This window comes from Lepidothrix coronata, unplaced genomic scaffold (genome assembly GCF_001604755.1).
Source record: "Lepidothrix coronata isolate B3197 unplaced genomic scaffold, Lepidothrix_coronata-1.0 Scaffold128, whole genome shotgun sequence".
NCBI lineage: Eukaryota > Metazoa > Chordata > Aves > Passeriformes > Pipridae > Lepidothrix > Lepidothrix coronata.
In genome coordinates, this window is record NW_016690308.1 from 2386939 (window position 1) to 2399481 (window position 12543).

Genomic DNA, 12543 nt, shown 5'->3' on the forward strand with positions numbered 1-12543 from the left:
TGGCAATATCACTCTTTGCAGATGCTTTCTGCATGGGTATGAACAGGCTCATGTGTGTGTGTTGTGGCTCAGTTTGGAGGGAGCCAGGCTGTCAGGGCATTGTAGTGGAAAAACTGGAGCTAAGCAAGTGCTGTGGCATAGAGAGGTCCTGGGATCAGTGATATAGTCTGTGGCATTTGGGCATGCCAAGCCTTTTTGTGGATTTGATGAACACACAGACTCCTCTGCAATAAAATCCTAACCATCAAACCAAGTTTTACTTGTGCCACGGCAAATATTTCACCCTGGGAGATGATTTGCTTCTGTTTTAGTGGATGAATGCGTGTGCTTATATCAAACACTGAAATAAAATCAAAGGAATGCTGTTGGTTTTATGGGCTCTGTCAGTATTGGGAATGGATCTTTAATTATGACTTGAATTACAGTAGCAGCCAAGGGCCCCTGTGAGGATTCACAGTCCCACCGTGCCAGGTGCTATAAAAACATCTGGGTTACAGCAGATAAATGAACCAAACTGATGGGGGGAAAGTGAAGGAGATTAATAAGATGACACTAAATCAAGACCATCACAGTTCTTGGCTGAAAGTATGTCTAATCACTTATATCCTGTGCTGCACCCAGGTATGATATTGCCGTCTCCTTTCTCCTGTCCCTGGGTCAGAAGGTGGCCGTGCCCTTGGCTGGAACCACTCCCAGTGCAACAGGTCCAGATGGTGTTGGCAGCTTGAATTTTTGTCACCTTTAAAATAGGCTTCTGGCAGAATTTCAGAGTCCATGTGCCAAACTTCAAATTTATTTTGGAAATTCCATGGAATCACTCTGTCCCTAAGCACTAGGAATAGCTTGGGAATGTTTCAAATGGCAGAGCTGCTTATTTGCATACATTATAAGGGTGTAGGAGGGTGTTGCAGTGGAATTACTTCTACTTGGGTGCAAAAGTCATGTGAGATACCAGTTCAAAATAACAGAGACACTATATTATTCTTTTAGTGCTGGAAGGTCTGGAGCTGATCCAAAACTGTTTCATCATAATGCCCATAAAAATGATGGGAAGTTATTAAATATCCATTTTGGCAATACAGAACAGCTAGGAATTACAGATACTACTGTATTTAGATCGTTTTACAGATATATTATATATATATGTATATATTTAATTTAGAAGGAGCTCCAGGTTTCATTTGTAGCTGACACAGACTGGCTTTGCTCCAGTGGAGCCAATGATCTGTGTCAGTCAATGCTAGTTGAGAATCTGGTGCCTTCTGCTCTAAAACTGTGGAAGACCCATCATCTGTTAAGCTACAGTTAGGCGTGGGATGCAGATGGCATTCATTTTCTCCTGTTAGCTTTGTAATAGAAACATGTAAGACTGGAAGCTCTACCAGAGCATGAAGCATGCAAGGTTTAATTTTACAGGGAGCTGAGTGTTACAGGTACAGCCTTTTCCTCTCTCACTCTCAAACACTCATTAATACCCAACCTCAAACCATTTACCTACGTGCACTTTGCAGAAAATGGTGAGAGGACGTGGAGCTACAGGGCCAAATGGAATGGCTTTAGGGCATTCATAAAAGAGCCTCCCAGAAATTCAGGGCAGGAGAATGTGTTGCATTGTATGCAGGGTAAAAGATTTTCCTCACAGTGCTGGGGAGTAGACAGCAAAGATGTTAACTGTTACTAAGTCATTGCTCCCTGTTAGTAAGAGCATCAACAGAAGAGGAAGAAAGACATAACGTAGTTGTCTTTCACCACCGCAACAGGCAGATGGTTTTATCCCTCTCCTTTCTGTTGGGGTTTTGCAGGAAAGCCCACGTAACATGCCATGCCTCATTTGTAAAAACAGAGCAAGTTTTTATTCCTATCACTCTGAAGTGTCACCTTTAGCATCTGAACAACTGAGTTTACTGTAGCCCCAGGCCTGGGCTCTGTGTCTATCTGCAAACTGATTGTTATTCAGCATCACACTCCAGCTGGAGCACAGCTCAGGGTGGTCTGCAGCAGCAGGGGAGGAGGGAGGCAAGTAGGGAGGAGAAGGAAAAGGAAGAAAATAAATAAAATATCCCCAAGCAAAAGTAACTCAGCTTGAATTCAGAGGTGAGAATTATGCAGTTACATGCCTATTATTGTTTATCTGTGTTATGATACTGCCTAAGATCTGTAGAGACTGAGGTTTCCACTGTGCCAGGCAGGGTAGCAAAAATGATTCCTGCCTGTGAAGAAACTTCATCCTAAGTTTAAGGCAGGGGAGCAGTGGAGGATCCAGACAGGAGAATTGTGATAAGACAGTAAGGCAGTATCAATCAGCAGTATAACCTGGAGTCTCAGTGAACCTCCTGCTGTAACCACTGCAATGCATCTAGTTTACTGCCATTATCATTGCAATTAGTGTTTCTTTTTTTGCAACATAAGGTTAATAATCTAATATCTGTACGGGTTACCCACTCACTCCTCAGCTCATTTGTTGTACTGTGCAGCAGTTGTAATCTGCTGCAATTTTGTATTATAAAGAACTAATTAACAGCAAGATTATTTTTCCACTGAATTCCGCAGGACTTTTTTCCCAGGACAACAGTGTTCCCATACCTTAATTCCTCAGCAAAGTTTTTATTCTGCGCCATGTTGTGAACTTGGTGAGCTGACTTTCCAGAGACATCACACTTACTGCTATGTCATCAGGTAAAAGTCTTAATTCAGAACCAGGTAACACGAGGGGAACGTAGACTACACATTTTTCAATTAACAGTGTTATGAGCTTGTTAGAAGATTTTTCATTTCCTGTGTTAATTAGTGTAATACTTCTGGTTGAAATTTAGGAATAAATAAATAAATAAAAAAGGCAAGAAGCAGAGCTTGCAAGAATGGTAGGTACGGAAACTATAAAATCACTGCTATAAACTCCAATCCTGCCACCCCTTCTTACACCTGATTTTGTATCATACCATTCATTTCTTGGGTTCTCTTTTGTCTTTTTCTTTTCTTTCATATTTACACCACTGTAAATGAGTTTAGAGCTCAGTCTCCTGTCTGCAGCCATGGCCCAGTGTCACCTGCTTCAGGAAGGGCCCTCACATATAGCACCTCTATCTGGAATGTATATATTCCTGTATAACACACCTGGGATTTATTGTTATTGCACAGAAGTGGCAGCTCTGTGTTGAAAAAGACTAAGAAGCCCACCATGACTCTCTCACTACTGATCCTTCAAAGATTTTGGTCCAGGATGTATAATTTTAATTAAATAATGCCAAAACTTGACAAGTGATGTCTGTATTGTCCTTCTTTCATTTAGCAATGTAGACATGATTAAAAAAAAAGAAATTGTGCTTGACGAATTGTTTTAAGAAACTGTTATATTTTGTAATGTGGTCACTGTGCTGGCAGACTTTTGACAGGTTTCAAATAAACATGCCAGAAATAATTTTGTTGACAGCATCTTGGATCGGAGCACATCCAGCCTTCATCCATAACATGTCAGTACAGTGATTCTTTCACAGGCAGGAAAATATGTCACCACAGATCTGTATTTTAGAGTCTTAAAATACTGTAGGTTGTCTGGATTTATGGCTTCAAAGTCAACTTCACAGGTGGGTAGTGATATTTTTCAATCATAAATGAAGATGAAAGTGATAACGTTTACAGTTTTCAATATGCAGCATCAATGAAGTATGCTTATGTTAAAACCTGTAGTAACATCTGGTTTACTTTCTGAATCCAAAATCAATTAAAGTTTCATGTAAGAGGAAGAGGGAGGTGAAAAACAAACAGCAAAGGAAAAGAAAGAGAAAACCAGGCTGGAGGGCTTTAGCTTTCTTGCAGAGGTCATACAGATGTGTTAGAGTGAAGCAGAGAGCAGGTGGTTCCTACTGATGAGTGACTTTGTTTTAATTTTTTCTATCATCTTGTTTTCCTCAGAGCAGAAACTGTGTGTGCTTGGTTTATTTCTGTTTGTGTCATATGCTCAGATTTGAGTATGAAAACCAGAGTTGGTATCTTTGGGATTAACAGCCATGGTCACAAAGGGCATCTGCTTGCTGGTTGATTTAGATCTCCCTGTTTACGTCTTCAAACTGGGATCTTTCGGGAAAAGGGCAAATTCTAGCTTTGTGCTGTGTGTTGGAAACAAGCCTTTTGAGGTGCCACTTCAAGAACATTATTTATGTGCTTCAATCTGTACCTGCCTAAGGCTTAATTAAACACCTTCCTGGTTTCAGTTCCAAAGCACAGAGGCTTTCCTGAGCAGTGTGAATAGGCAGCTGATGTTCACTGCTGGGAAATCCAAGTGAAAGGTAGGAGTTTGCTGCCATGGCGTATCACAGGCCTCTGGTGAGGTTGTAATCTCCTGGAGGTCAAAGCTGGTCGCAGTGACACAGCAACATCTCTCTGGAATTAACAGAAATACAAATGGGAAGGGTCTGAGGTATCAGTGCTATCATACCTGTGGTATGATGTGTCTGGAGTTTTGCTGTAAGGGATTCTATCAAAAGAGACTTCAAATGACTGAGGGGAAAAAAAAGTAGCTTTCCAAGCCTGTGCTGAATAAAGCTGTTTGTCTTTCTTTGAAGTGTCATTTATCTCTTCTTGCTTTTTATCAAGAGAAATTTCCTGATAGAATTTTGAAAAGAAAGTGAAAATGTTCTTTTCTGCTTCCTTGCAGTGTATTGAACCCCAGCGTTTTGCTTATGAATAGTTTTCCTCCCCTTGATACACTAGAAATTCCCAGTCTTTTTTTTGTTGAGATTTTGCTCAAATATTGATTGGATGCCTGAAGAATTAATAGAATTATGACTTGATAATGGATTCAGCGAAAGTACAGATATCCTGAAAGCTTAAGTATGTGTATGTATTTCTGTCACACTCGGGACTCGTGGATGGGGAAACCACACTTAATGCAAGGCTTTATTAAGCTTTTGAACTACAGCTGGGTTGTAGATATAATTCAAGTCCATGATCTATTTTTTTTTTTTTTTCAGTTTTAAAACTGCTGACCATTTGTGGTGAGAGCATTAGATAATTTTAAGGACTGTGACTGTTAGTTCTGTAACTCTGTCATTGTTTTACCTCTGTCCCCAGACACTGTGAGGGCTTGTCTGGATTTCTCAGCTGCTTCTCCCCAGTATTCTTGTCATCCCTCTAGGTCCCCCTGTGCCCTGCTGTGAAAGAAAGAATATTTTTGCCACTTGCTAAGAAACCGTGGATTCTTTACTTGGCTTATTTATCATTTTCTTTTCCTAGGAAAGGCACAGACTCTCTTTTGTGCCTATTTTCATCACCTGAAAGATAGAGACCATAACAGTTTCCTAAAAACAGCATTAGAAGACTAAATTAATTAACATTTGTATTCATGCTTAGGGTGAAGAGTCTATAGAAATGGAAGTATTTATATTCTTTTTGTTTACTTGTTTTGGAAAATTGCATTTCTCAAGGCTCCTGACCTACTTTCAGATTTTTCTCCAGTACCAATAATAATACATTTGTTCCTTCTAATTATTTTCATTTCCAATAGGCAAGTGCAAATGAGGGAAAGGCAAGGAGGGGAGGGTGTGCTAACCTCTACCCATCCTTGCTGGAAGAAAGAGAACCCTTGTGTCTTTTCCAGAACTAGAATAAGCAATGGAGTACAGATGCTGCCTCAGACGTTTAATGCCTCAGACTTGGCTTTCCATTGCAAATTTATAGCCTTTGTAATGGATAGATCCCCCAACATAAAGAGAGTCTCAACATTATCTTTCTTTGTGAAGTGAATTCTTGATATGGAAATGCTGAAAAATATTTTCCAGCATCTTCTGAAATCAAATCTGTGAGGTTTGCCAGGCCTCCCTGATCTAGTCTTGTTGCTGTGTATAAGAAAAGTTACAGTAAATGAAACAAACTCTGAATTACAGAAGAAATAATCATGAAAAATTTAAATTAGAAAAAAAAAAAAGAACAGACTTCTAAAGAAGTTCCAGCAGCTCTGTTCTAGACACACCATCTCTCATAATAAAGGAAATGAGGCAAAAATCCTAAATAGATGAGATTGACTAGGAGGAGGAGCATCCAGAGTTGTTCTGGCTGTGAGGGCAGATCCTTTAAGGGAATTCAGCCTTCCAGGAAACTGGAGTGCTCTGATATTTCATACAGTTCCTGGGGCTGCTTCAGTGCGTGCATGAAATCACATGTAATGCAAAATGCTAAGGGGAATCCAGCAAAAAGCATGAAAGGAATAAAGTGCAATAAATATTTAAGATCTTGTGAATGCGAACGCAGCACTTCATAAACCCCTCAGCCTCGAGAGCAGGGGTGCTGTGTACGTCGCAGACAGAACATATGGTGCAACTACAGTGAAGCCAAAGCTAATCAGTGAATGGTGATGGAGCTTTTATTGTAAAGTTTTAAGGATGTGATTAAATTTAATGTATATGCTGGACAAGAAGCCTGTCTTCAATTCCTTCGACCTACCGGCGTAGGAATGCACACCGCCTGCCCTGAGGAGATGTGATGTTTTCTGGGAAGGCAGAAAAGTTCACTGCGGGGATATCCGTATTGATTTTTATCTCCATGCGTGCCCCCGTGAATTATTTATCTTCCTGTATTCTGCTCTGACATCTTGTTGTAAAAGTCTCTTGGAAGTTACTGTAAAGCTCCTTATTGCCAGACTTAATGAGGGTTGGTAGGAAGTCAGCACTGATAAGTGAGTTTGGATGAGTGCTGGGTTGGGCAGCAGGTGCCCATATGCCAGGAGAAGATGGGGAGTGTGGGTCTCACTATTGAGCATCCTGTGGGTACATTGCATTTCTTCATTGTGTAATGACTTGGGATGGATTCAATTATTGCCACAATGTATTATAACAGGATGGATTGTATTTGGCTCATGGTCTTCACCCGCCATGATCGCAGGGTGTAGTTCTGAGGACATACCTTAGCATTTGGATTCTGCTGCTTGTTTCCTTGTCTAAGTGCCCTTTCTAAATGTCCATTTTCTTTTGATGTTTCTAGGAACTGGTGGGGAGTAATCCTCCTCAAAGAAACTGGAAAGGAATTGCAATTGCCTTACTTGTTATTCTCGTTATCTGCTCCCTGATTGTCACCTCTGTTATACTCCTGACACCAGGTATTTATAACCTTTAACTCACTCCCATTCTGTTTTTCTTCTGTAATTTTACACTTCCAAGGGTAAAGGGGTTACAAACTGACTGAAAAGTCAGCATCAAAGAAATGCTCCTTCCTGTCTTTGTCTTGATGTGATGCCGAGTTCAAGGCCTTTCTTAGAAAGATTGTTTGAGAATTTTACATTTCAATTCAAAATCAGGGCTGCTGAGCTGAGGATACAGGCCTGGAACTTGACTGCCTAAGCATAGATGGGGAGTGTCATCTTAAATGTGCCAGGGTAGGGGAGACACCCACACAGGGCAGTCAGTCAGGACACAGGAACTCCTGAAATTCATGTCTATGTGGAGCAGCAGTTGCCAGTGGAGTGGCATATCCTAGACCAATGCCTATGCCTAGGCACCTAAATCCTGTCCCATTTAGCTGGATTGATTTGCAGTTCAGACCATGGTGTTTACAAAACAATTTCAGATAATGATTTACCAGATAACACTTAACCACAGAAAATAATTAGTAACTTCCCAGTAAGGAATTCTTTAAATTAATCCCCTTACCAAGTTTCAGCAAAGTTCTGTGCACGTAACCTCTGTAAATTACTTCTCTTCTAGTAGGTACTGAGGTTGTTGGCTTGAATTTTAATGTGGTGTCATTATGGTTACTGATTATTATATATTTATACAGCCCTGTAAATTTCCATGCCTACTTAGGGAGTTGAACTAACATGCTTTCCCAGCTCTGGTAAGATTGTGAACTGAATATGAAATGACAAACAAAGTGAGACACAAGACACAGAAAAGAGAATTCAGTCTCAGAAAGGGTGAGGAGTTACAAACCACAGGAGAAGGCAAAGGTCCCCTGGAGTAGGATGTAGAGGAGAAGAAAAGGGGCTCCTTCTTGGATGAGTTTATGCGAGTAATATAATCTAGGGAACAGCAGGACAGAGAGCACAGAGCTGAGGAGGAGAATGGAGGCAAGGGAGAAATGAAACCATAGGAAATGGAAGAGAACAGGGTGGTGAAGTGGAAAAACGAGATGGAAGTTGTGTGGCAGAAATTTCCAGCTCATTACGTGTGAACTGACATGTAGTCCAGCTGGTCTGGGCCATCCTCCCTCACACAGTTCTTATCCCACAATCCTGCTGTGTGAACTGGAGACAGGGGCAAATCAAGCAATACAGGATTGCACTGAGTTAATTTGAAAATGAGTGAAACAATCATTATATTACCCTTTTGGTTATTTATTTTCATGCCGTATTCAGTTTGTTTCATATTATCCAGAACTTTTCAATGTAAATGTAAATAGCACATAGTCATGCCAGAGTAATTATGTAATGAAATGAATTAAGGTTAAACTTAATTAAGGATCATTTATTAAATTAATTTTGCTGGTGTTCGAATTCAACACCTTTGGACAGCGCTGTTCATCTCTGAGCTGTTTTGGGGAATGGTGTGTGGACTACACTCACATCAGGCACAACTTATTAGATATGGGAATGTTTCCTTCAGTTTTACAGAAATGCAGTCAGAGGCTTTTCAAAGATGCACAGTAAAGCCTAGATTCCTAAGCCCATACCTCAAGAAGCTGTCTTGAAGCTATAGCACTGCACAGATGGACCACAGTGGGCCATGGGTGCCACTTCTATCAAAAGCAGGATTTCATATAATGGATACATGAGGAGAAGCATAACATACCTGTACAGACTTAAATACAGTTGAAGTCACAAGTCTTTCCTTTTACAAGACCACCTGTAATAACAATTTCCTTGGAAGAATGTTCAGAATGACATCTGGTCTGACTTAGCAGCTCTGGTTTAAATTCTGGGATGCGTTATAGATCTCATTTAGGACTTCTCCTACTCCCACAGAGAAAACCACACATAAAATCCACTGTAATGACTGTCATGAGTATAGATACTGCAGTGCTGTTGTCCAGGTAAGTGTCTACACAGAGAAGGTGTAGTGAGCACTGAGACTCTGTAGTTATTGTTCTCTAATTTAGGAAGATACAAGTAAATATCAGTTATTACAATGACCTTCTATTTTACATAGTGTGAAGTGGGAATATGAAATAGTCACATCAAGTTATAAATAGTGTATTTGTGTATTTATATTTGTGTGTGCATAAACAGAGATATTCTCCCTTTGGGATATATATGCACACACACATAAATCACACAGTTTTTAGTATGTAATCAGCAACAACTCCAAATAGAACCGTTGAGAGATTTCCTGTGCTTAAAACTTAGAAATATGCAAAGTCTTTTTCTAGACTAAAATTTCCATTCATGTTTTCTGAGATTTCTGATTACCTGATCTGCTGGCAAATGGGGCTTGGGTTGGTTTTTGCCCTGTTGATGTTTCAGATCTGTGTCCTACATGCAAATACAAAAACTCTGAGCTCAGTACTGCTCCTGTTTTTATTATGGATCCAGAGTGCTTCATGGTGAGACTCTGCCAAGGGTAAATTAGAGAGCTTAGGTTGCTGCTGTGGCTTGGCAGCAGCTGAGCTCAGTCTTCTTTTGAGCCACTGGCCCTGGAACTTGTTACGAGGATGTGCTGTGGCAGAAGGGAATGGAAGGCTCATTTCACAGGCATTTCCCACCAGCTAGTGCTAAGTGAGACATAGAGGTTGATTTGACAAACATAATAATATCACATTGCTAATGCTGACTGGGGATAGCAGGTCCCAACAAGGAAGCAGTGAGGAAGGTGGAGGAGCCTGTCCAAAAGGAGAAGCACAGTCTGTGTTTCCCTGCCATAAAATAGTTCTCTGGAAGAAGAAATGTTTATCCTTTGGTAGCCAAACTGAAAATTAAGTGATGGATTCTTGAACAAGAGGCAAGGAAGGGGTGGGAGAACAGTGAAGAAAGGAGGTGAAGCAGTTTCATGGATGTTCATGGGGAGCTGATGAGAGTGACATGAGGTAAAAAAACCAAGCCCAAACCAGAACACACAAACACAAACCTCCCACTTCACTGCAAATGTCTTGAAGGGGGTAATGCAGTCTGGCTTGGGAAGAGCACAGTTCCTGAGAATGCTTCAACTGTTTTTAAGTCTTCCTTCTGATGATAATGTTAGAGTCCAGCCTGACACTGTCCTACCAGTACAAATAACCTTTTGCATTTTACCTCTGAGTCCCTTACTTGTTTCTGTCTATCTCAGCCCTCTTCCTGGCTGGGAAACTATTCTTGTCTAAGTATTTTGGTGTTGGTTTGAAGGCCTGTTTTGCAGTTCAGTACCACGGCATGAAATGCAGATGCTCTAAACCCAGTGCTGAACATCATACAGTGCCTACAGAGAGTAATTTGAAACATATATGGGGTAGATTGCAGCATGTAGACATGTAGTCCATGTTCAGAAAAAGTAAATTGCTTAACTGGACCCTTAACTTGCACCAGTACTGTGAAAACTTGGGTAGTCTCCTGGGTAGTCTTCTGCAAAGTACGAACAATTGGTAAAGTAGAAGATGGGGAAGATTTGCTTAGCAGGACAGATAATGATTAAGGTATTTAATAATTGGGGGAAAAGGGGATTTGTATGTCTCTTCAAGATTCTTCTTCAAATCAGCCCAAATCTTTAAAGGTTTTGACTCTTGATTCAGCTACAGAAGGGCTGAAATCCTTACTGGTATGGATTTCTCAGGGGCAGGTCACTCACCCTCCTTCAAGATTAGCTCATAACCTGGAATCAGTGGTCCTTGCATTCAGCAGACATGGTCATTACAGTAGCAGTGCTTTATTGCTACCTGATGCTTGCGTCTTATTTTATGAAATCCTGAAAACATTTCAACATTTCTATGATTTGTTTATCCTTTGGCATTCTAGAACAACATTCTCAAAAGAACCAGTGGCTGTGTGAAAGTTGACATTTCATTACACTACAGTACACAGCATGTGCTGTTGCCTGTGCTGAGGTTCTCTGATTTCATGTGTGTATGAGTCCTGCCATTCCACCCACCGTTGAAAAATGTGAAACTATTTATACAAATGATAACAGAGTGGGTCTGAGCCTTCCCTAATTGGTGGCTGCTCATTTGTCACAGCATATGGCGCCTGTAGAGGTCCCATCCAGGCACTGTTCTTTGTGCATTTATATAAAGGCATGCAAAGCTTTATAAATGTGCATGTCTGTGCATACACACACACATAGCAAAGCTGAAAAGAGGACCCAGTCTACAGAAATTTTGAGTAAAATAAAGCCTTCCTCTAATTCCATTAGACATTTTGCTTAGGTAGAGGCTGCTTTCTCATCCCCTCTGTTTGGAAATGGAGGCAAACAAGGACTTTTTCCACATCTGTTCCTGATATTTAAACCTTTGTTGAGATATACAGCAAGCTTTCTCCTTTCAAATCTGACCTTTAAATGAATAAAAGAAAGTACACTCAAATCCTCATTAAAATTTTTGCGAAATCCATAGGAAACATTTTTCAGAGATGGTACCAAGCATTAATTCACAACATGCTGTCAGACAGTCAAATGCATTGCCTAGAAAGCTTTGTATGACTTTTGATACTCAGGAAGAGCAAAGAAATATGCTTTGACCAGCTCTGCAGGAGAGCAATTTGTTTGTTCACAGTAGTTATATATAAATGTATATTATACACTGTTACAAAAAGGTGGGTTTTTTCAGAAAGGAGAAAGGCTGCCTGTTTGCCTGGTGTGGTCCCTGCCATTCGGGCACGGAGAGGTCATCTGGGGGAAAAGAGGGGCTAGGTCTGCCCAGGGATCAAGCAGGTATGCTGAGGTGGGAAAGGAGCTTCTGGTGTGCTGGCCACACACCCTCGTGCTTGCAATGCACCCAGGAGGTGTGTGAGAAAAGCATCTGATGTTTGCCTGTAGCAGAGCACCAGTGGTGATGGAAAGAAAGGTGGGCATCCAAAGGTGGCTGAAACTTTCTGAGCCATCAAGCAGCCTCTGAGCATTGCTGGAGTTGAGAGGAAGCTTGAAAGAGAGGAGGCAAAACAGGCAGTGAGGTCCACTCCTTGTTCCTTTCTGTTTGAATTTCCTGGGTTTCTGGAGGATCTTTGTTCTTTTTGTGTTCTGGAGAGCCAGGTTTTGTCAGTTCAGCCCATGTTTGTCCGGGTGCACACACTTCAAGGATGAAGTGCAGGCAGATGAACCAAAACACAGGGTTCCTGTCATGCCTTTAATGTTGAATCAAAACCAAAATGGTTTCCATTCAGTTCTCTCAGCACGTAACTTTGATGTTTGGATGCTGAGTTTCTGACTTGGCACTCACATCACAACTCCTTGTGCCCCCTGCACTGCTGCCATGCTGACATTTGGGTCTGCTGGGCCAGGAGACATGAATGTACAAAATGTGGTGGCACATGCTCAGTGCAGTCCTTCTGTAAGACCAAGGAGGCCTAAAGGTCCCTGCAGCTGGGTGTGGACACAACTTGTGTCCACCAGCTGGCTTAGACACCCTGAGGCACTTAAGAGACTGTGCTCAGGACAG

The 12543-nt window shown here is 41.2% G+C and overlaps 1 protein-coding gene across 5 annotated transcripts in view; it reads left to right on the forward strand.

The window, feature by feature from the left end:
- Positions 1 to 12543, forward strand: part of DPP6 (dipeptidyl peptidase like 6) — a 547876-nt gene that overhangs the window by 368088 nt on the left and 167245 nt on the right. For all 5 annotated transcript variants that reach the window (XM_017826535.1, XM_017826536.1, XM_017826533.1 and 2 more), the window contains exon 2: positions 6976 to 7090. In XM_017826535.1, the coding sequence (XP_017682024.1) occupies positions 6976 to 7090 (115 nt within the window). The remainder of the gene's footprint in view (positions 1 to 6975; positions 7091 to 12543) is intronic.